Here is a 25,892-nt window from a genome sequence, read left to right on the forward strand (position 1 = left end):
CATGTTAATAATCTTATCGTCATCATCTCCATACGTTAGTGTGGCAAGTCACATCTCAACCTGACCAGGAAAAATAAACTGTTGGCCAATTACAGGCTACTTATACACTAATGAATATGGCCCAGACTTTTCCCTGGCTTGGTTCATGTCATGAAGAAAAGCCCTGAAAAGCTCTGATTGGACAGTTTAAGGAGAGGCGCTAAATATCCTTAAAAAGTAGTGTACCTGCGGCTGCACGGCGGCGCCCGGCCTCCTTAAAGACTGCTATGATGTGTATGGTGGATCGGAGGATTCCCCATCGGAAAAAGGCCACAGGATCTGACCCGATCAGCTGACGCATGAACGCCCGCTGACTGCTGCGTAGTAACGACACGATCTCCGGACGCATGTGGTCCGTGTTCTTCTCCCGGAAATCCTGACAGAGAGGAGGAGAGGAAGAGGAGAAATGAAGAGAGAGGGGGGGGGGGGGAAGAGAGGGGGAGGGGGGGAAGAGGGGGGGAAGAGGGGAGGAGAGAAAGGGGGAAGAGAGAGAGGGGGAAGAGAGAGAGGAGAGAGAGGGGGAAGAGGGGAGGAGAGAGAGGGGGAAGAGGGGAGGAGAGGGGGAAGAGGGGAGGAGAGAGAGGGGGAAGAGGGGAGGAGAGAGGGGGAAGAGGGGAGGAGAGAGGGAGGGGGAAGAGGGGAGAGAGGGAGGGGGAAGAGGGGAGAGAGGGAGGAGGAAGAGGGGAGGAGAGAGAGGGGGAAGAGGACAGAGAGTGAGGGGGAAGAGGACAGAGAGTGAGGGGGAAGAGGACAGAGAGTGAGGGGGAAGAGGGGAGGAGAGAGAGGGGGAAGAGGGGAGGAGAGAGAGGGGGAAGAGGGGAGGAGAGAGGGAGGGGGAAGAGGGGAGAGAGGGAGGAGGAAGAGGGGAGGAGAGAGAGGGGGAAGAGGGGAGGGGAGGAGAGAGAGGGGGAAGAGGGGAGGAGAGAAAGGGGGAAGAGGGGAGGAGAGAGAGGGGGAAGAGGGGAGGAGAGAGAGGGGGAAGACGGGAGGAGAGAGAGGGGGAAGAGGGGAGAGAGGGAGGGGAAAAGTGAGAGGGAGGGGAAGAGAGAGAGAGAGAGGGAGGGGGTTAAGAGAAGGGCAGTTGGCAGTGTCACGTGTAGACAGAGCTGTACTACATGACATAAATATTAATGTACAGAATATGTACATCCTTGGTTTATATCCCTACCTTAATCTGGTACTTGATGGTCCCAGTAAAGTGTTGTATGATGAAGGCTGGTTCCATCCCCGCGGTGGGGACAAAGTATGGGTTATCATGATGCAGCTGCTTGAACTTCTCCAACAGGGTGTTGTCTGTGGACTGGGAGAGACTGAGGACATGGAGAGAGAGAGAGGGAGAGAGAGAGGACAGTGGACAGACTGTTAAATGAATCTCCACTCAACACTGAACTGTAAATACCTAGGTTGGTAAAAAGCTAGACAGGAAGCCAAACCAGTAAGCTTCTTTTCACCTGTCCACTTCCTCTAGATCAGTGCTAAAATTGTTTAAAACAAGGAGAGGATGTAACTACAGCCTATTGAGATACAACCATGTGACCTGACTTGTAAAACTCTGGGCCCTCCTTCTAGACCTACTTGCTCTCCTCATCCAGTATGTGGAACAGTCCAGTGGGTTTCTGGCTGATCAGATGGATACAGCCCAGGTTGTCTTTGTAGTCAATGGGACTCCAGCTAATCCCTTCTGCCTGGTACTCCTCCTGGAATACATGGATGAACAAATGAATGGGTGGATGGATGACTGAAGGGATGGATGGGTAGATGGATGACTGAAGGGATGGATGGGTAGATGGATGACTGAAGGGATGGATGGGTGGATGGATGGGGGGATGGATGGATGGGTGGATGAGTGGATGGATGAGTGAAGGAATGGATGAGTGGATGGATGACTGAAGGGATGGATGGGTAGATGGATGACTGAAGGGATGGATGGGTGGATGGATGACTGAAGGGATGGATGGGTGGATGGATGAGTGGATGGATGAGTGAAGGAATGGATGAGTGGATGGATGGATGACTGAAGGGATGAATGGGTGGATGGATGGATGGGTGGGTGGATGAGTGAAGGAATGGATGAGTGGATGGATGACTGAAGGAATTAATGGGTGGATGGATGAGTGAAGGAATGAATGGGTGGATGGATGGATGAGTGAATGAATGGGTGGATGGATGGATGAGTGAATGAATGGGTGGGTGGGTGGGTGGATGGATGGATGAGTGAATAGATGGATGGATGGATGGATGAGTGAAGGAATGAAGGGGTGGGTGGGTGGATGGATGGATGGATGGATGAGTGAATAGATGGATGGATGAGTGAATAGATGGATGGATGAGTGAATAGATGGATGGGTGGATGAGTGAATAGATGGATGGATGAGTGAATAGATGGATGGATGAGTGAATAGATGGATGGGTGGATGAGTGAATAGATGGATGGATGGATGAGTGAATAGATGGATGGATGGATGGATGAGTGAATAGATGGATGGATGAGTGAATAGATGGATGGATGAGTGAATAGATGGATGGATAAGTGAAGGAATGAAGGGGTGGGTGGATGGATGAGTGAATAGATGGATGGATGAATGAAGGAATGAAGGGGTGGGTGGGTGGATGGATGGATGGATGGATGAGTGAATAGATGGATGGATGGATGAGTGAATAGATGGATGGATGGATGAGTGAATAGATGAATGGATGGATGAGTGAATAGATGGATGGATGAGTGAATAGATGGATGGATGACTGAATAGATGGATGGATGACTGAATAGATGGATGGATGACTGAATAGATGAATGGATGGATGAGTGAATAGATGGATGGATGAGTGAATAGATGGATGGATGACTGAATAGATGGATGGATGAGTGAAGGAATGAAGGGGTGGGTGGGTGGATGGATGGATGGATGAGTGAATAGATGGATGGATGGATGAGTGAATAGATGGATGGATGGATGAGTGAATAGATGAATGGATGGATGAGTGAATAGATGGATGGATGAGTGAATAGATGGATGGATGACTGACTAGATGGATGGATGACTGAATAGATGGATGGATGACTGAATAGATGAATGGATGGATGAGTGAATAGATGGATGGATGACTGAATAGATGGATGGATGACTGAATAGATGAATGGATGGATGAGTGAATAGATGGATGGATGACTGAATAGATGGATGGATGACTGAATAGATGAATGGATGGATGAGTGAATAGATGGATGGATGACTGAATAGATGGATGGATGACTGAATAGATAGATGCTTTATTGATCACCCAGGGGAAAAGACTACATTAACGTACCCTGTAAGGGGTGTGGTAAAGGGTTTACTAGTAGTGTATAGAATTCACCTGCTCCAGCGTGAAGACGTGCTGATGAAAGTAATAGTGAACTTTCTCGATGGAGTAGTTAATACAGAACTGTTCAAAGCTGTTTGTCTGGAAGTCCTCAAAACCAAATATATCCAGGATACCTATAGACAAACACTGGAACAAAACAAACAATAATATTCATAATATTAATATTTGAAATGCAATTGATTGAGCTGAATTCTGTCATGAATCCGTTGTGTTGATTTTTCTCCTCTCCTGGGCCGTGTGTCACACAGCAGTGCTTCTGTACCACGCTCTCTTACTAATACCTTATTTTAAACTGCATTGAACGTTTGTCAAACAAATGGCGAGGCAGCGGTTTTGACTGGAAGTGATCGTTACAGAATGTGAAGAGAAAGGGTTAAGGTTAGGGTTGGGGTTAGTACAGTGACTGATGGGTTGTCTCTGGGTTAGTACAGTGTCGGGTTGTCTCTGGGTCAGTACAGTGACGGATTGTCTCTGGGTCAGTACAGTGCCGGGTTGTCTCTGGGTCAGTACAGTGACGGGCTGTCTCTGGGTTAGTACAGTGGCGGGTTGTCTCTGGGTTAGTACAGTGACGGGTTGTCTCTGGGTCAGTACAGTGACGGGTTGTCTCTGGGTCAGTACAGTGACGGGTTGTCTCTGGGTCAGTACAGTGACGGGTTGTCTCTGGGTCAGTACAGTGACGGGTTGTCTCTGGGTCAGTACAGTGGCGGGTTGTCTGGGTTAGGGTTTGTACAGTGACGGGTTGTCTCTGGGTTAGTACAGTGGCGGGTTGTCTCTGGGTTAGTACAGTGGCGGGTTGTCTCTGGGTTAGGGTTTGTACAGTGACGGGTTGTCTCTGGGTTAGTACAGTGGCGGGTTGTCTCTGGGTTAGTACAGTGGCGGGTTGTCTCTGGGTTAGAGTTTGTACAGTGACGGGTTGTCTCTGGGTTAGTACAGTGGCGGGTTGTCTCTGGGTTAGTACAGTGACGGGTTGTCTCTGGGTTAGTACAGTGGCGGGTTGTCTCTGGGTTAGTACAGTGAATGGTTGTCTTACAGAGACGGCCTCCTCCATGTCTCGTCTGTTGAGCAGAGCGTGGTTGATGTGCAGGACGATCCAATCAAACAGAGAGCTGTACAGAGACTTGGCCATCGAGTCCCGTGCTGTCACAGCCTAGGTAGGACAACAATAACATTGTTACAGCCTAGGAAGGACAACAACAACATAGTTACAGCCTAGGAGGGACAACAACAACATAGTCACAGCCTATGTAGGACAACAACAACATAGTTACAGCCTAGGAAGGACAACAACAACAACATAGTTACAGCCTAGGAAGGACAACAACAACAACATAGTTACAGCCTAGGTAGGACAACAACAACAACATAGTTACAGCCTAGGAAGGACAACAACAACAACATAGTTACAGCCTAGGAAGGACAACAACAACATAGTTACAGCCTAGGAAGGACAACAACAACATAGTTACAGCCTAGGAAGGACAACAACAACATAGTTACAGCCTAGGAAGGACAACAACAACATAGTTACAGCCCAGCCTAGGAAGGACAACAACATAGTTACAGCCTAGGAAGGACAACAACAACATAGTTACAGCCTAGGAAGGACAACAACATAGTTACAGCCTAGGAAGGACAACAACATAGTTACAGCCTAGGAAGGACAACAACAACAACATAGTTACAGCCTAGGAAGGACAACAACAACAACATTGTTACAGCCTAGGAAGGAGAACAACAACATAGTTACAGCATAGGAAGGACAACAACATAGTTACAGCCTAGGAAGGACAACAACAACATAGTTACAGCCTAGGAAGGACAACAACAACAACAACATAGTTACAGCCTAGGAAGGACAACAACAACAACATAGTTACAGCCTAGGTAGGACAACAACAACATAGTTACAGCCTAGGAAGGACAACAACATAGTTACAGCCTAGGAAGGACAACAACAACATAGTTACAGCCTAGGTAGGACAACAACAACATAGTTACAGCCTAGGAAGGACAACAACAACATAGTTACAGCCTAGGAAGGACAACAACAACATAGTTACAGCCTAGGAAGGACAACAACAACATAGTTACAGCCTAGGAAGGACAACAACATAGTTACAGCCTAGGAAGGACAACATAGTTACAGCCTAGGAAGGACAACAACATAGTTACAGCCTAGGAAGGACAACAACAACAACATAGTTACAGCCTAGGAAGGACAACAACAACAACATAGTTACAGCCTAGGAAGGAGAACAACAACATAGTTACAGCATAGGAAGGACAACAACAACATAGTTACAGCATAGGAAGGACAACAACAACATAGTTACAGCCTAGGAAGGACAACAACAACATAGTTACAGCCTAGGAAGGACAACAACAACAACATAGTTACAGCCTAGGAAGGACAACAACAACAACATAGTTACAGCCTAGGAAGGACAACAACATCAACATAGTTACAGCCTAGGAAGGACAACAACAACATAGTTACAGCCTAGGAAGGACAACAACAACAACATAGTTACAGCCTAGGAAAGACCACAACAACAACATAGTTACAGCCTAGGAAGGACAACAACAACAACAACATAGTTACAGCCTAGGAAGGACAAAAACAACAACAACAACATAGTTACAGCCTAGGAAGGACAACAACAACAACAACATAGTTACAGCCTAGGAAGGACAACAACAACAACAACAACATAGTTACAGCCTAGGAAGGACAATCTAAATACTTAAGGCCTATAGGATAACACCACAAATAGGTCTGCCAAGCCAACAAGAGCCGCATAAGTCCAAGTTTCTTTGCCCATACATGACCTGAGTGTATCCCCCATGACTAAGTCAGTTTGGATAAAAGTCTCTGCTAAATGGCATGTCAAAAATCTTCAGGTGGTAGCTATAGCAACAGATTGGAGTTTCCCCTGTCATGTGATGTTAGAACCCCTACCTCATCGAGAGTGTAGTGTAGAACTACGGTGTTGTTGGCCATCATTAGTTTCCTCTTCGTCAAAGCCTCCACCAGCAACTCCTGTTTGACCTATAGGAACAGAGCAGACTGTCAGCGGTATGACCTATAGGAACAGAGCAGACTGTCAGCTGTTTGACCTATAGGAACAGAGCAGACTGTCAGCGGTATGACCTATAGGAACAGAGCAGACTGTCAGCTGTTTGACCTATAGGAACAGAGCAGACTGTCAGCGGTTTGACCTATAGGAACAGAGCAGACTGTCAGCTGTTTGACCTATAGGAACAGAGCAGACTGTGTACAGGTGGTCCTTTAGCTTGAACAGGTGATATAATGAAGATATTGATTGACTGATTGCTCTAGCTTGAGCAGACGAGACAAATATATTGATTGATTATGGTTTATTTTCAAATTCAATAAGGCGCCATGATGTAGTATCAATAACAGCTAATGCTGAATTAATTATTTGACAATTTGAAATAGTCATAAATAGACAATACTCAAAATCCATCAGCAAAATAACTAGATGTATTGCTCTACCTCCAGGAGGTCAGACAGGGTATAGAGGACATCTGCTGGCCCCGCCTCCAGCCCCTGGCCGTCTTCTGATTGGCTGTACGTCACGTTGCCCAGGTACAGGATGGCAGAGAGCACAGAGAAGATCCTAAAAGTAACACACAGTTAGGTCACTTACACCTGGGCTGCGCAATACACCTGGGCTGCGCAAAACACCTGGGCTGCGCAATACACCTGGGCTGCGCAATACACCTGGGCTGCGCAATACACCTGGGCTGCGCAATACACCTGGGCTGCGCAATACACCTGGGCTGCGCAATACACCTGGTCTGCGCAATACACCTGGGCTGCGCAATACACCTGGGCTGCGCAATACACCTGGGCTGCGCAATACACCTGGGCTGCGCAATACACCTGGGCTGCGCAATACACCTGGTCTGCGCAATACACCTGGGCTGCGCAATACACCTGGGCTGCGCAATACACCTGGTCTGCGCAATACACCTGGTCTGCGCAATACACCTGGGCTGCGCAATACACCTGGTCTGCGCAATACACCTGGGCTGCGCAATACACCTGGGCCCATATTTACAAAGCATGACAGAGTAGGAACGCTGATCTACGATCTGTTTTGCCTTTTAAATAATAATGATCAGCAGTCCTGCTCTGAAAGTCTTTGTGAATACGTGCCCAGGATTACAGAGCATAGGCTGCACAACAACATACAAGACACAATACCATTGTATTTACTGCTCTCACTGGCTAGTAATGATTAACATGGGTAACCGGGATCCTGAGACTGTCCCGGGAACACTCTTCACATTTCCTGAAAAAATGTAAAATGACAAGACCTGGGAAATGACCTAATTAGCCCCCCAATGTCACAGTAATGCAATTCCACACACCCCCAAAATTTGCTACAAATAAACAAAGCACATTATGCAAGCAGGTTGTCATGGAAACCTTTAGCCTAGCGTATTTACTTCACACACAGTGGCCATAAATTCAAAGCAGAAGCATAATTGACACCACCGGACTGCACACGCGATGCAAATACAGTAAATAAACCCTACAGGAAACCCTTACAGTATCTCCTATAAAATAATGTGTTTCTCTGAGCTGTCATTATGACTCTTCAGACAGTCACACATTGGACAGGCCTATATGCATAATTCACTACACGGAGATCTGTCACAGACATGAAGTCTGTTAACAATTCAGAGAGGCACGAGGGAAAATTATATCTTCTCCTGTCATAGGAGGCTATTTTCCTATCCAGTCCCAATCCCATTGAAAGCCAAAGTCCTGACTCCTGTCTCGCAGGAAAATGCCTAACTTTATTATGTAAATCGCTAAATGCATGTCAAAATATCGCAATACCATTTCCCCCACTTCTCTGCACTGTCTCGTACTTCAGTAGAGAAGGTTAGATATGGATCTTTCTTTAAACAGAGTTGGCCCCTGGTAAGATACTTTGATATTGAAACTATTTCCTCTCTTCATCTCCCCGTTATTCATGAGCCGATCTGCTGTCTGTATAATCCTCAACTAGATGTTGCAAAATAGGAGATATTCTGTCATTTGTTGAAGGAGGTTATCTGGCAAGCTAAGCTACTTTGGTCATTTAACTATTGTTTGACTGCTGTTATAAAGTTTGTATGACTCAACAATGCTATACTGGGTGCGTTCTGTGCGTCCTCTGTGTCTAAATAATTAATTCTGCGCATTTCAGCAGCAGGCTGAGGAACATAATAACGCAAAAAAAAAATTGGAACGTCCTTTTCCAAAATTCACAACAATGTCATTGCCGATCAGAGATAGTTACTCTATCATTACTAAATGTCAGTTTAATTTTGTCTGAACTCTTAAGATGGTGGGGCAGCCAAGCCGACAAGGAGGCGCAGCACCCTTCTTATTTGGAGAGAACCCTGGCATAGTGACCATTTCTTTGTTTTAAACACTTTAAAAAGGGCACTTACGATTTTGGGGGGAATTTCCAAGAACTCTCGGTATAATTATCAATTATTTCGTGTATTGAAACTTGGTAGATTTTCGGGATAATTTGAATCCCTACTGGGTAGTGGTATAGGTTACTAAATCATCCTCATTTCTAGGGTACCATACATACAGGACATTCATTCACGCAAAACATAATGGTTTACGAGTGTCATGAATTTCCCACTTGGGTGAGGATCAAAGAGAACCCCCCCCCTCTCTCCCACCAGAGAGGAAGGTTGAGGGGAGTGACTTTAATGACCGGTCGTAAACTCTCTGTCTGCACTGCAGTATGGAGAAGTCAAAAATCCTTTGTGTGTAGAGAGAGAGAGAGAGACTCTGCCCCAAAACTTTAACATCAAAAGGTTGGACATTGAAACAATATTTTGCACGTAAATTATGTGAGAAATGGTTGGTGGGGCTTCAAACAATAATCATGTAAAATCAGTTGTTGTTTTGTGATATTGTTAACTTCTTTGGGACAGGGTGCAGTATTTTCACATCCGGATGAAAAGTGTGTCCAAAGTAAACGGCCCGCTACTCAGACCCAGAAGCTAAGATATGCATATTATTAGTAGATTTGGATAGAAAACACTCTGAAGTTTCGAAAACTGTTTGAATCATGTCTGTGAGTATAACCTAACTTATTTGGCAGGCACAACCCCGAGGTCACTCACTTTTCAATGGGTTTTCATTGGGAATCCAGATTTTGAATTGACTTTGCTGCAGTTCCTAACGCTTCCACTGGATGTCAACAGTCTTTAGAAATTGGTTGAGGTTTTTCCTTTGAGAAATGAAGAAGTAACACTGGTCAGAAAGAGGCTCGAGTCTAGTGTACTCTTTGTTAGAGGCGCGTGACCTGAAAAGCTCGCACCACTTTGTTTCCCTCCGGTATTGAACACAGATCATCTCGTCTTCAATTTGATTGATTATTTATGTTAAAAAAAACTGAAGTTGTATTAGGAAAGTAGTTTGACATGTTTGAACAAAGCGTACAGGTAACTTATGAGACATTTTGTAGTCATGTTACGTGACTTGGAACCAGTGTTTTTTCTGGATCAAACGCGCCAAATTATGTTTAAGGGACATATTGGAGTGCCAACAGAAGAAGCTCGTCAAAGGTAAGGCATGAAATAGATCTTTATTTTTGCGTTTTGTGTCGGGCCTGCAGGGTTGAAATATTATTTTCTCTCTTTGTTTACTGGGGTGCTATCCTCAGATAATAGCATTGTTTGCTTTCGCCGAAAAGCCTTTTTGAAATCTGACATGTTGGCTGGATTCACAACAAGTGTAGCTTTAATTTGGTATCTTGCAAGTGTGATTTCATGAAAGTTTAATAGTAATTTGTTTGAATTTGGCGCTCTGTATTTTCACTGGATTTTGGCCAGTGAAAATATCCCAGAGGTTAAGGACGGTATAACTAAATAACAGTAACTCCACAAATGTATACGCCCCAGTTATCAGATTTACATCTAAATGTTGTGGAACTGATATGATTAAATATGAAACTATTTGTGAGAAGATGAAATGTTATTTTAGCCTTCTAAATTAGATAATTGTTTTTCAAGTCAGTGACCACGCCCACGTGAGCACAAACATTGTGACAACGTGATGGAACCGTCCTCCAAAGAAAGGGCATAAAAGGACTGCTAATGAAGTTTTCATTAGAACAAAACATGCCGGCTTGATGCCGGGTGGTGGAGTGGTTCTAGCTAGACCCTGAATAATCAACCATAGAAACCAGAAATCGTGCAGTGGTGGCTACACTTTGAAATGGTTGCAATTTAAATATAGACCAGTACATTGCTGGGTTGCTACTGGTGTGTAAAATGGTTTAAAACTGCTAGACCAGTATACGTGCAGAGTGAGCTGAATACATGGTCTAAAACTACAAGACCCCTCTGAAACTCGACGAGTGAAGAAGACTAGACTAAGACATGCACCGCCTGCAGCTCTGCATGTAAAGTAGTCTAGAACTTTGACCAAAGACACCAGGAAGATCTTTTCAAACAACCTTTGGAACATCTGATATATCCATTCTAACGAACACTTGCCTGAACAAAGAAAGCCTACTTCTACAACTGAGGACATTGTGACCTCTGGTGGACAACCAGAGACTTACACAATCAGAGACTTTGTCGAACTACTCTCCACAGACGGACCGGGTGATTTCAACAGAGAGATGACAAAGACATACACGCGTAAATATATATATACACATGGCAATTATTTTTCAATGAGCGGTCATTCATATGCAAAGTATTCATATTCCCATGAGCATAGCTTCCACATGTATGTACAATAAGTTGACTCTGTCTTTCCCTCTCCCTTTTCATTGTGTACCAAGCCATCATATCGGGTTGGTCCACTAGGGACTTTTTATCACATTATGTTAGTAATCAACATATAATCTATCCTGAGTGTGTGTTTATGTATTTCTGTGTGATTATTTAGTTAATTAGGTAATAAATAATGAATCCAATGTGTATTGCTGAATCATCATTTAGACTAGGGTGCAGATTTGAAGTCAACAACGTTCAGAATGAGACTGATACGAGGTAAAAATAATGGATGGATAACTAATAGGATAACGATATATTCAGAGTTCATTCGGAAAACGGTAACTTATTAAAACAAACTTTTTCCGTGGTGCCCCAAGATTGCTAATGAGTTAATTGTTCCATGATTAATTTAATCTCGTAATAATTAAAAACAATAGTTAATTGATTTGATAAAATAATAGTCATCACATTAATGGTAGTCAGAAGCTAGAATATAATTACATAAAGATACACCTCTAACAGGTGAGTAACTGAGTTATACTAGAGATATACCTCTAACAGGTGAGTAACTGAGTTATACTAGAGATATACCTCTAACAGGTGAGTAACTGAGTTATACTAGAGATATACCTCTAACAGGTGAGTAACTGAGTTATACTAGAGATATACCTCTAACAGGTGAGTAACCGGGTTATACCTCTAACAGGTGAGTAACTGAGTTATACTAGAGATATACCTCTAACAGGTGAGTAACTGAGTTATACTAGAGATATACCTCTAACAGGTGAGTAACTGAGTTATACTAGAGATATACCTCTAACAGGTGAGTAACTGAGTTATACTAGAGATATACCTCTAACAGGTGAGTAACTGGGTTATACCTCTACCAGGTGAGTAACTGAGTTATACCTCTAACAGGTGAGTAACTGAGTTATACCTCTAACAGGTGAGTAACTGAGATATACTAGAGATATACCTCTAACAGGTGAGTAACTGAGTTATACTAGAGATATACCTCTAACAGGTGAGTAACTGGGTTATACTAGAGATATACCTCTAACAGGTGAGTAACTGAGTTATACTAGAGATATACCTCTAACAGGTGAGTAACTGAGTTATACTAGAGATATACCTCTAACAGGTGAGTAACTGAGTTATACTAGAGATATACCTCTAACAGGTGAGTAACTGGGTTATACCTCTACCAGGTGAGTAACTGAGTTATACCTCTAACAGGTGAGTAACTGAGTTATACCTCTAACAGGTGAGTAACTGAGTTATACTAGAGATATACCTCTAACAGGTGAGTAACTGAGTTATACTAGAGATATACCTCTAACAGGTGAGTAACTGAGATATACTAGAGATATACCTCTAACAGGTGAGTAACTGAGTTATACTAGAGATATACCTCTAACAGGTGAGTAACTGGGTTATACTAGAGATATACCTCTAACAGGTGAGTAACTGAGTTATACTAGAGATATACCTCTAACAGGTGAGTAACTGAGTTATACTAGAGATATACCTCTAACAGGTGAGTAACTGAGTTATACTAGAGATATACCTCTAACAGGTGAGTAACTGGGTTATACTAGAGATATACCTCTAACAGGTGAGTAACTGGGTTATACTAGAGATATACCTCTAACAGGTGAGTAACTGAGTTATACTAGAGATATACCTCTAACAGGTGAGTAACTGAGTTATACTAGAGATATACCTCTAACAGGTGAGTAACTGAGTTATACCTCTAACAGGTGAGTAACTGAGTTATACTAGAGATATACCTCTAACAGGTGAGTAACTGAGTTATACCTCTAACAGGTGAGTAACTGAGTTATACTAGAGATATACCTCTAACAGGTGAGTAACTGGGTTATACCTCTAACAGGTGAGTAACTGAGTTATACTAGAGATACACCTCTAACAGGTGAGTAACTGAGTTATACTAGAGATATACCTCTAACAGGTGAGTAACTGAGATATACTAGAGATAAACCTCTAACAGGTGAGTAACTGAGTTATACTAGAGATATACCTCTAACAGGTGAGTAACTGAGATATACTAGAGATATACCTCTAACAGGTGAGTAACTGGGTTATACTAGAGATATACCTCTAACAGGTGAGTAACTGGGTTATACTAGAGATACAACTCTAACAGGTGAGTAACTGAGTTATACTAGAGATATACCTCTAACAGGTGAGTAACTGAGATATACTAGAGATATACCTCTAACAGGTGAGTAACTGAGTTATACTAGAGATATACCTCTAACAGGTGAGTAACTGAGATATACTAGAGATATACCTCTAACAGGTGAGTAACTGAGTTATACTAGAGATATACCTCTAACAGGTGAGTAACTGGGTTATACTAGAGATACAACTCTAACAGGTGAGTAACTCAGTTATATTAGAGATATACCTCTAACAGGTGAGTAACTGGGTTATACCTCTAACAGGTGAGTAACTGAGTTATACTAGAGATATACCTCTAACAGGTGAGTAACCGGGTTATACCTCTACCAGGTGAGTAACTGAGTTATACTATACCTCTAACAGGTGAGTAACCGGGTTATACCTCTAACAGGTGAGTAACTGAGTTATACTAGAGATATACCTCTAACAGGTGAGTAACTGAGTTATATTAGAGATATACCTCTAACAGGTGAGTAACTGAGTTATACCTCTAACAGGTGAGTAACTGAGTTGTATTAGAGATATACCTCTAACAGGTGAGTAACTGAGTTATACCTCTAACAGGTGAGTAACTGAGTTATACTAGAGATATACCTCTAACAAGTGAGTAACTGAGTTATACCTCTAACAGGTGAGTAACTGAGTTATACTAGAGATATACCTCTAACAGGTGAGTAACTGAGTTATACTAGAGATATACCTCTAACAGGTGAGTAACTGAGATATACTAGAGATATACCTCTAACAGGTGAGTAACTGAGTTATACTAGAGATATACCTCTAACAGGTGAGTAACTGGGTTATACTAGAGATATACCTCTAACAGGTGAGTAACTGAGTTATACTAGAGATATACCTCTAACAGGTGAGTAACTGAGTTATACTAGAGATATACCTCTAACAGGTGAGTAACTGAGTTATACTAGAGATATACCTCTAACAGGTGAGTAACTGGGTTATACTAGAGATATACCTCTAACAGGTGAGTAACTGGGTTATACTAGAGATATACCTCTAACAGGTGAGTAACTGAGTTATACTAGAGATATACCTCTAACAGGTGAGTAACTGAGTTATACTAGAGATATACCTCTAACAGGTGAGTAACTGAGTTATACCTCTAACAGGTGAGTAACTGAGTTATACTAGAGATATACCTCTAACAGGTGAGTAACTGAGTTATACTAGAGATATACCTCTAACAGGTGAGTAACTGAGATATACTAGAGATATACCTCTAACAGGTGAGTAACTGAGTTATACTAGAGATATACCTCTAACAGGTCAGTAACTGAGATATACTAGAGATATACCTCTAACAGGTGAGTAACTGAGATATACTAGAGATATACCTCTAACAGGTGAGTAACTGGGTTATACTAGAGATATACCTCTAACAGGTGAGTAACTGAGATATACTAGAGATATACCTCTAACAGGTGAGTAACTGGGTTATACTAGAGATATACCTCTAACAGGTGAGTAACTGAGATATACTAGAGATATACCTCTAACAGGTGAGTAACTGAGTTATACTAGAGATATACCTCTAACAGGTGAGTAACTGAGATATACTAGAGATATACCTCTAACAGGTGAGTAACTTAGTTATACTAGAGATATACCTCTAACAGGTGAGTAACTGGGTTATACCTCTAACAGGTGAGTAACTGAGTTATACTAGAGATACACCTCTAACAGGTGAGTAACTGAGTTATACTAGAGATATACCTCTAACAGGTGAGTAACTGAGATATACTAGAGATATACCTCTAACAGGTGAGTAACTGAGTTATACTAGAGATATACCTCTAACAGGTGAGTAACTGAGATATACTAGAGATATACCTCTAACAGGTGAGTAACTGAGTTATACTAGAGATATACCTCTAACAGGTGAGTAACTGAGATATACTAGAGATATACCTCTAACAGGTGAGTAACTGAGTTATACTAGAGATATACCTCTAACAGGTGAGTAACTGGGTTATACTAGAGATACAACTCTAACAGGTGAGTAACTCAGTTATATTAGAGATATACCTCTAACAGGTGAGTAACTGGGTTATACCTCTAACAGGTGAGTAACTGAGTTATACTAGAGATATACCTCTAACAGGTGAGTAACTGAGTTATACCTCTAACAGGTGAGTAACTGAGTTATACTAGAGATATACCTCTAACAGGTGAGTAACTGAGTTATATTAGAGATATACCTCTAACAGGTGAGTAACTGAGTTATACCTCTAACAGGTGAGTAACTGAGTTATATTAGAGATATACCTCTAACAGGTGAGTAACTGAGTTATACTAGAGATACACCTCTAACAGGTGAGTAACTGAGTTATACTAGAGATATACCTCTAACAGGTGAGTAACTGAGTTATACTAGAGATATACCTCTAACAGGTGAGTAACTGAGTTATACTAGAGATACACCTCTAACAGGTGAGTAACTGAGTTATACTAGAGATATACCTCTAACAGGTGAGTAACCGGGTTATACCTCTAACAGGTGAGTAACTGAGTTATACTAGAGATATACCTCTAACAGGTGAGTAACTGAGTTATACTAGAGATACACCTCTAACAGGTGAGTAACTGAGTTATACTAGAGATATACCTCTAACAGGTGAGTAACTGAGTTATATTAGAGATATACCTCTAACAGGTGAGTAATTGAGTTATACCTCTAACAGGTGAGTAACTGAGTTATATTTGAGATATACCTCTAACAGGTGAGTAACTGGGTTATACTAGAGATACACCTCTAACAGGTGAGTAACTGAGTTATACTAGAGATATACCTCTAACAGGTGAGTAACTGAGTTATACTAGAGATACACCTCTAACAGGTGAGTAACTGAGTTATACTAGAGATATACCTCTAACAGGTGAGTAACTGAGTTATATTAGAGATATACCTCTAACAGGTGAGTAACTGAGTTATACTAGAGATACACCTCTAACAGGTGAGTAACTGAGTTATACTAGAGATATACCTCTAACAGGTGAGTAACTGAGTTATACTAGAGATATACCTCTAACAGGTGAGTAACTGAGTTATACCTCTAACAGGTGAGTAACTGAGTTATACTAGAGATCTACCTCTAACAGGTGAGTAACTGAGTTATACCTCTAACAGGTGAGTAACTGAGTTATACTAGAGATATACCTCTAACAGGTGAGTAACTGAGTTATACTAGAGATATACCTCTAACAGGTGAGTAACTGAGTTATACCTCTAACAGGTGAGTAAAAGGGTTATACCTCTAACAGGTGAGTAACTGAGTTATACTAGAGATATACCTCTAACAGGTGAGTAACCGGGTTATACCTCTAACAGGTGAGTAACTGAGTTATACTAGAGATATACCTCTAACAGGTGAGTAACTGAGTTATACCTCTAACAGGTGAGTAACTGGGTTATACTAGAGATATACCTCTAACAGGTGAGTAACTGGGTTATACTAGAGATATACCTCTAACAGCTGAGTAACTGGGTTATACCTCTAACAGGTGAGTAACTGAGTTATACTAGAGATATACCTCTAACAGGTGAGTAACTGAGTTATACTAGAGATATACCTCTAACAGGTGAGTAACTGGGTTATACCTCTAACAGGTGAGTAACTGAGTTATACTAGAGATATACCTCTAACAGGTGAGTAACTGAGTTATACCTCTAACAGGTGAGTAACTGGGTTATACTGGTTCTCTCTCCTACACATGCCAGGCCCCGAGGTCAACATCAGATTCCCGCTACTGTAATGCTCTCTGCATTTCCCCCTGCTACGTCTGACCAGCTCTAACCTGCTGCGGCTAATGGGAGAGAGAGGAGGAATTACTGGATAGTTGTCTGCTGTTACAGGCGTACTGTTTTAGTTCCATGAGCCACGAGGTATGACACCAACTCTTCAGGAAAACGATCAGATCAAGGCTGAAGACATTGAGGTAAGGTTTCTGAGCTATGATAAATAGCTTTTTTAGGGATATTTCGTTCTCTTCTGTCGCTCTCTCTCTGTCCACCTCTCCATCTCTATCTCTCATTCTCCCTCGATCTGTAACCCTACAGTAGCCATACGTACTGTTTCTTGGTGGGGACCAGGAATCCCACCATCTCCATGGCCTGATGAAGCCTCTTGAACTCACGCCTGAGGTCCTCAGCATCTTCTAAATTAAAGTCCTCCTGCAAAGTGATACAGAGCAAGAGAGAGAAAGTGAGTGTGTGAGAGAGAAATAGAGAGAGAGGAGAGCATGAGAGAGGAGAGAGTGTGTGAGTGAGAGAAAGAGAGAGAGAGAGAGAGAGGAGAGAGTGTGAGTGAGAGAAAGAGAGAGAGAGGAGAGAGAGTGTGTGAGTGAGAGAAAGAGAGAGAGAGGAGAGAGAGTGTGTGAGTGAGAGAAAGAGAGAGAGAGGAGAGAGAGTGTGTGAGTGAGAGAAAGAGAGAGAGAGGAGAGAGAGTGTGTGAGTGAGAGAAAGAGAGAGAGAGGAGAGAGAGTGTGTGAGTGAGGGAAAGAGAGAGAGGAGAGAGTGTGTGAGTGAGAGAAAGAGAGAGAGAGAGAGGAGAGAGTGTGTGAGTGAGAGAAAGAGAGAGAGAGAGGAGAGTGAGAGAAAGAGAGAGAGAGGAGAGAGTGTGTGAGTGAGAGAAAGAGAGAGAGAGGAGAGAGAGTGTGTGAGTGAGAGAAAGAGAGAGAGAGAGAGGAGAGAGTGTGAGTGAGAGAAAGAGAGAGAGAGGAGAGAGGAGAGAGAGTGTGAGTGAGAGAAAGAGAGAGAGAGAGGAGAGAGTGTGAGTGAGAGAAAGAGAGAGAGAGGAGAGAGAGTGTGTGAGTGAGAGAAAGAGAGAGAGAGGAGAGAGAGTGTGTGAGTGAGAGAAAGAGAGAGAGAGGAGAGAGAGTGTGTGAGTGAGAGAAAGAGAGAGAGAGGACAGAGAGTGTGTGAGTGAGAGAAAGAGAGAGAGAGGAGAGAGAGTGTGTGAGTGAGAGAAAGAGAGAGAGAGGAGAGAGAGTGTGTGAGTGAGAGAAAGAGAGAGAGAGGAGAGAGAGTGTGTGCGTGAGAGAAAGAGAGAGAGAGAGAGAGGAGAGAGTGTGTGAGTGAGAGAAAGAGAGAGAGAGGAGAGAGTGTGTGAGTGAGAGAAAGAGAGAGAGAGGAGAGTGTGTGAGTGAGAGAAAGAGAGAGAGAGGAGAGAGTGTGTGAGTGAGAGAAAGAGAGAGAGAGGAGAGAGAGTGTGTGAGTGAGAGAAAGAGAGAGAGAGAGAGAGAGGAGAGAGTGTGAGTGAGAGAAAGAGAGAGAGAGGAGAGAGGAGAGAGAGTGTGTGAGTGAGAGAAAGAGAGAGAGAGGAGAGAGTGTGTGAGTGAGAGAAAGAGAGAGAGAGAGGAGAGAGTGTGAGTGAGAGAAAGAGAGAGAGAGGAGAGAGAGTATGTGAGTGAGAGAAAGAGAGAGGAGAGAGAGTGTGTGAGTGAGAGAAAGAGAGAGAGAGGAGAGAGAGTGTGTGAGTGAGAGAAAGAGAGAGAGAGGAGAGAGAGTGTGTGAGTGAGAGAAAGAGAGAGAGGAGAGAGAGTGTGTGAGTGAGAGAAAGAGAGAGAGAGGACAGAGAGTGTGTGAGTGAGAGAAAGAGAGAGAGAGAGGAGAGAGAGTGTGTGAGTGAGAGAAAGAGAGAGAGGAGAGAGTGTGAGTGAGAGAAAGAGAGAGAGAGGAGAGAGTGTGAGTGAGAGAAAGAGAGAGAGAGGAGAGAGAGTGTGTGAGTGAGAGTGTGTCTGTGACTGACAGTGTACCTCTTGGAGGTGTGTTGTTTTCAGGCTCAGTGTGTGTCTGGGTTTACATTGGTGTACATAACCCATTAGGACAGGGGTTCCCAAACTGTTTTAGTCCACAACCCCATTTTGATATCTGAAAATTCTCATGACCCCAACCATGTGAAAAAAAAGTATGTATTTACAGCCAATGTTTCCTTGTTTTATTTGGGGCTATGGCAGTCAATTGCAAAACATTTTAACAAAACATTATATATATATTTATCCTCCGGACTTCGACATTGCTCATCCTAATATTTCTATATTTCTTAATTCCATTCTTTTACTTTGAGATTTGTGTGTATTGTTGTGAATTGTTAGATATTACTGCACTGTTGAAGCTAGGAACACAAGCGTGTGTTACACCCGCAATAACATCTGCTAAATATGTGTATGCGACCAATAAAATTAGATTTGATAGTAAACTATCACTATATGCGAAAGCATAAGAAGCTATTATCTGATAGCCTGCACCATCTGCACCAGCAGGGGTGCAGTTAGCATATTTCAACCCTGCAGGCGCTACACAAATCGCTGAAATAAAATATAAAACATGCATTACCTTTGACGAGCTTCTTTTGTTGGCACTCCAATATGTCCCATAAACATCACAATTGGTCCTTTTGTTCGATTAATTCCGTCCATATATATCCAAAATGTCCATTTATAAAGCTCGTTTGATCCAGAAAAAAACAGCTTACAAAAAGCGCAACATCACTACAAAATATTTCAAAAGTTGCCTATAAACTTTGCCAAAATATTTCAAACTACTTTTGTAATACAACTTTAGGTATTTTTAAACGTTAATAATCGATCAAATTGTAGACGGGGCAATCTGTGTTCAATACAGGAATGAAAACAAACCAGCGCCACTTTTCACGTCTTGCGCAACTCACAAAAGTGTACCCAGTTGGCCTACTTCTTCATTGCACAAAGGAATAACCTCAACCAAATTCCAAAGACTGGTGACATCCAGTGGAAGCAAAACAGGTTCCTAAGAAATATCCCTTGGCAATAACAATTCAGGGAACAGAGAGAGGCAAAAATAATAATAATTCTGAACAGTTAGTCCTCAGGGTTTTGCCTGCTACATAAGTTATACTCACAGACATGATTCAAACAGTTTTAGAAACTTATGTTTTCTATCCAAATCTATGAATAATATGCATATCTTATATTCTTGCCATGAGTAGCAGGAAGTTGAAATTGGGCATTCATTTTGAATGGAATTCCAAGTTAGGAACTTTGACATCATGATTTCACCTTGTTTATTTCCCGAGCTCTCAGTTGTCTTGAAAGCACGTTTTTCTCACCCCCACTAATGAGATGGGTGTGTTTGATGCATGTCGCGTCGGAACTTCTCAAAATCAGGGGGCGTGGTCAACAGTGCGCACCTCATCTCTGCCTAGTTAAATTTAAAAAAATATATATCTATCGTCACTTCCAACCTGGATGGATATTTGGTTTTAATGCAGACGAGAGCACTTCTGAATCCAGCTTCACACAGACATGAGCTGGCGAAGGTGACCATGAGTTTTACTGCTCTGAAGGAGACTTGAGTCAGGAACCAAAACTCTTCCGTAGTGACCCGTGAATGCATTGTCTGCAGCATTCAGTCACCACTCGACAGGCCGCACTTGAATGTTGCACTTGAATCATTGCGATTCAAGTACAACGGTAAAGTTCAATCATTTTCATTTAGATTTTTAAGGTTAACCACATTACAATGATTGTCATATCAGCCGACCCCACAAGCGGTTACAACCCCGAGTTCGGTAACCACTGCATTAGAACCTCCACCAACACTGTTCAGAATGACAGAAATCACATTTAGATTATGGTAATGCATCTTAACAGAACATGTAACTCATGTAATGAAGCAGCCAATAAAATGTAATTTTCAAACATTTGTCAAAATGCAATTTGATGGAAAAACACCATTCTAAACAGCGCGCCTGACAGCGGTTCCAGATGTGACAGAGATGAAAATCTCTGTTAGGAGGATCTAAAGACGCATCAACTACTTTGGGTTGCTAATATGAGTAGGATTGTGCCTTTGGCTTCTGGACAACGAAATAAAGTTGATATAAAAACCGATATAACAGGAGAGAAATGTCATAGCGGTGAGTCCAATAGTGTCACGAACGTTGATGTAAGAATTGGACCAAAATGCAGCGTGGTTTGGTTCCATTATCTTTTTTTAGAAGTGAAACACACAGAAAACAATAAAGTGCCAAACGAAACCTAAAGCTAATGCAGTACTCAAGGCAACTATACATAGACAAGATCCCACAACAAACAGATGGGAAAAGGCTGCCTAAATATGATCCCCAATCAGAGACAACGATAGACAGCTGCCTCTGATTGGGAACCATACCAGGCCAACTTAGAAATAAAGAAACTAGAATGCCCACTCTAGTCACACCCCGACCTAACCAAAATAGAGAATGAAGGATCTCTAAGGTCAGGGCGTGACAAATAGGGAAGTAAATGGGAGAATTTTATTTGCCAAAATTATATAATTTCTCCTGCCTATACATAAATAAAAACAAATATTAAAATTAGTTCACCAGAAAGCTTAGCCTAGACTTTCCTTGGCTCATAGCGCTCTAGCAACTCCGTGTGGCGGACCGGGTTGACTTCGGTCCTCAGTTGAGCGGCGTTTCCTCCGACACATTGGTGCGGCGGGCTTCCGGGTTAAGCCGGCGGATGTTAAGAAGCGCGGTTTGGCGGGACGCATTTCGGAGGACGCATGACTCGACCTTCACCTCCCGAGCCCGTTGGGGAGTTGCAGCGATGAGACACGATCGAAATTGGGGCTTAAAAGGAGGTAACATTTTTAAAAACAACTATAGTTCCTCACAGTAAGCTATTTGAAAAATATTTCCAACAATCTCCCCTCGATAATCACCTATTCTCAATGTGAAAGAGCAATGGAAGTTATAGGCCTACTGCTTCATTGGCCTATTGGATAGCAGTTCCATTCGCTCACTTCTTTCAGTGGTGGAAAAAGTACCACATTTTAACTAAAAGAAAAGTAGAATACCAAAAGTGAAAGTGAACATCACCCAGTAAAATACTACAAAAGTTAAAGTATAAATAATTTCTAATTCTCCTTATATTAAGCAAACTAGGCGGTACCATTTTCTTATTTTTAAAAACAAATGGACAGCCAGGTGGCGCACTCCAACACTCAGACATCATTTACAAACTAAGTGTTTAGTGAGTCCACCAGATCAGAGGCAGTAGGGATGACCAGGGATGTTCTCTGTTTAGTGAGTCCACCAGATCAGGGGCAGTAGGGATGACCAGGGATGTTCTCTGTTTAGTGAGTCCACCAGATCAGAGGCAGTAGGGATGACCAGGGATGTTCTCTGTTTAATGAGTCCATCAGATCAGAGGCAGTAGGGATGACCAGGGATGTTCTCTGTTTAATGAGTCCATCAGATCAGAGGCAGTAGGGATGACCAGGGATGTTCTCTGTTTAATGAGTCCACCAGATCAGAGGCAGTAGGGATGACCAGGGATGTTCTCTGTTTAGTGAGTCCACCAGATCAGAGGCAGTAGGGATGACCAGGGATGTTCTCTGTTTAGTGAGTCCACCAGATCAGAGGCAGCAGGGATGACCAGGGATGTTCTCTGTTTAGTGAGTCCACCAGATCAGAGGCAGTAGGGATGACCAGGGATGTTCTCTGTTTAGTGAGTCCTCCAGATCAGAGGCAGTAGGGATGACCAGGGATGTTCTCTGTTTAGTGAGTCCTCCAGATCAGAGGCAGTAGGGATGACCAGGGATGTTCTCTGTTTAGTGAGTCCACCAGATCAGAGGCAGTAGGGATGACCAGGGATGTTCTCTGTTTAATGAGTCCATCAGATCAGAGGCAGTAGGGATGACCAGGGATGTTCTCTGTTTAGTGAGTCCACCAGATCAGAGGCAGTAGGGATGACCAGGGATGTTCTCTGTTTAGTGAGTCAACCAGATCAGAGGCAGTAGGGATGACCAGGGATGTTCTCTGTTTAGTGAGTCCACCAGATCAGAGGCAGTAGGGATGACCAGGGATGTTCTCTGTTTAGTGAGTCCTCCAGATCAGAGGCAGTAGGGATGACCAGGGATGTTCTCTGTTTAATGAGTCCATCAGATCAGAGGCAGTAGGGATGTTCTCTGTTTAGTGAGTCCACCAGATCAGAGGCAGTAGGGATGACCAGGGATGTTCTCTGTTTAATGAGTCCTCCAGATCAGAGGCAGTAGGGATGACCAGGGATGTGCTCTTGATAAATAAGACAATTTTCCTGTCCTGCTAAGCATTCAAAATGTAACACATACTTGTGGGTGTCAGGGAAAATGTTTGGAATAAAAAGTACATTATTTCCTTTAGGAATGTAGTGAAGTAAAAGTTAAAGTAAACCTCTTCATCCTACCCCCTCCCTTTTCGAACATTCTGTTAAAAATCGCGCAACTTTTCAGCGTCCTGCTACTCATGCCAGGAATATAGTATATGCATATGATTAGTATGTGTGGATAGAAAACACTCTGAAGTTTCTAAAACTGGTTAAATCACGGCTGTGACTATAACAGATCGTGTGTTTCATCGAAAAGCGCAAGAAAAACTGCTCACTGAAAGCTAAAAATAATATCCATGCGTCACTTTCATGGGTTGTTAAAAGGGCACAAAATTAATTATGGACCTGCATGCAATTCCCACAGATTCCACACGATGTCGCCATTGTCGTCATTTTCCGGGGAGTTTTTTGTTGGTAAATCCAACTAACTGGATTCCATTTCTTCCGGTCTCCGCCAGGATGTTTTGAAGTGCACATTTTCAGCCATTGATTTGAAGACGAGGAGCTATTGAATACACATCGCCCTGTAATCATTTTGATAGATTATAAACGTTTACTAATACCTAAAGTTGGATTACAAAAGTATTTCGAAGTGTTTTGTGAAAGTTTATCGTCGACTTTTTTAATTTTAAAAAATGACGCTGCGTTTTAAAACAATGTTTTTTTCTGAATTACACAGCTTCCATAGATAGCTATTTTGGGTATATATGGATCGATTTAATCGAAAAAAAGACCCAATAGTGATGTTTATGGGGCATATAGGAGTGCCAAGAAAGAAGCTCGTCAAAGGTAATGAATGTTTTATATTTTATTTCTGCGTTTTGTGTAGCGCCGGCTACGCTAAATCTTTGTTTACGTCGCATTCAGGCATTTTGGGGTGTTGCATGCTATCAGATAATAGCTTCTCATGCTTTCGCCGAAAAGCATTTTAAAAATCTGACTTGTTGGCTAGATTCACAACGAGTGTAGCTTTAATTCAATACCCTGCATGTGTATTTTGATGAACGTTTGAGTTTTAACAAGTACATTTAGCATTTAGCGTAGCGCATTTGCATTTCCAGGTGCCTACTTGAGACATCTGCGTCTCAAGTAGGAGCAAGAAGTTAAGTATAGTACAGATAGCACCAAAAAAAACTACTTAAGTAGTACTTTCAAGTATTTTTTACACCAGTGAGTTCTTTAGCCAATGGATCCCGGCGTATGAATGTGTTCATATGGCGGAGGCTGGGGATCTCGCATTAGCTTTTTATCATTTTAATTCAGATTTTTACGATTAAACCACATGCCAACGATTTTGAGAAACAAACATTTTTTAACATTTATTTAAATGAAAATGTTTCCGCGAAAACGTGCACATGAAAATCATAACTGGCACGCAGACTGGTAGAAATTAAATCAATTGTAAGTTTTCCTCAAGCTTGAAACTCTCGCGCCACATAATGACGTCTTTATTAAAATAACTACCTCCACGTTTCCATGGTGGGATTTTGCCTATAGGCTACTTTGAAGCAAGACATGCCTCACAATATGAAATAAAACAGTCAGGTTTCAAAACAAATAAGTATGTTTTAAAAATACATACTTCCTGTTATCTGCACTTGAATTGTGAATGGTGCGCTTCAATTACCAGTTGAGAAATAAAAATAGTAGCTCTTTTTTTAATCATGCACCACAATTGTTTTTAACATGCAATCGCATTTTAGAATTGTTGTGCAATGAGTGGGCTTCTAAAAGCATGTTTAACTCCAGCTGCAAGAGGAGCATTAGGAGAAATCCCTCTCAAAATACATCTCTGTATGCTGTGTGTGTGATAGTTGTGTTGGACAAATATAAAGATACATGATGACTAACGAAAAGAAACACAATTTATTTACACTATATTATCCAAATTAACCTATTGATCGATAAGCATGACGGTCGAATGTATTTCCATCGATAAATAAAAAGTATTATTTTACATTGGGATGTTTTTCACCTGGTCATTGTGGCAACAGTAACAGTTTCATTTATCGGCTTTTCATTTGTTTTTGTCTTTTAAAAATCGGCCAAAAGCTGGCAAATCCCCGGTGTGTGTGTGTCCCTGTTGTAGGCATGCGTAGTCTTCGGGCTCAGTGTGTGTGTGTGTGTGTGTGTGTGTGTGTGTGTCTGTTTACCTGTTGTAGGTATGCGTAGTCTTCGTCCTCAGTGTGTGTGTGTGTGTGTGTGTGTGCCTGTTGTAGGTATGCGTAGTCTTCGTGCTCAGTGTGTGTGTGTGTGTGTGTGTGTGTGTGTGTGTGTCTGTTTACCTGTTGTAGGTATGCGTAGTCTTCGGGCTCAGTGTGTGTGTGTGTGTTTACCTGTTGTAGGTATGCATAGTCTTCGGGCTCAGTGTGTGTGTGTGTGTG

General features: G+C 42.2%; 1 protein-coding gene across 1 annotated transcript in view; it reads right to left on the bottom strand.

Annotated features, from left to right (window-relative positions):
• Positions 1 to 25,892, bottom strand: part of LOC110530783 (unconventional myosin-IXb) — an 86,206-nt gene that overhangs the window by 27,748 nt on the left and 32,566 nt on the right. Inside the window, exons 6-13 of the mRNA XM_036986889.1 lie at positions 17,469 to 17,569; positions 6,923 to 7,046; positions 6,365 to 6,454; positions 4,436 to 4,552; positions 3,397 to 3,531; positions 1,615 to 1,736; positions 1,208 to 1,349; positions 226 to 415 (exon numbers count right to left, since the gene is read on the bottom strand). Coding sequence (XP_036842784.1) covers positions 226 to 415; positions 1,208 to 1,349; positions 1,615 to 1,736; positions 3,397 to 3,531; positions 4,436 to 4,552; positions 6,365 to 6,454; positions 6,923 to 7,046; positions 17,469 to 17,569 — 1,021 coding nt within the window. The remainder of the gene's footprint in view (positions 1 to 225; positions 416 to 1,207; positions 1,350 to 1,614; positions 1,737 to 3,396; positions 3,532 to 4,435; positions 4,553 to 6,364; positions 6,455 to 6,922; positions 7,047 to 17,468; positions 17,570 to 25,892) is intronic.

Source organism: Oncorhynchus mykiss, chromosome 8, assembly GCF_013265735.2.
Source record: "Oncorhynchus mykiss isolate Arlee chromosome 8, USDA_OmykA_1.1, whole genome shotgun sequence".
Lineage (NCBI taxonomy): Eukaryota > Metazoa > Chordata > Actinopteri > Salmoniformes > Salmonidae > Oncorhynchus > Oncorhynchus mykiss.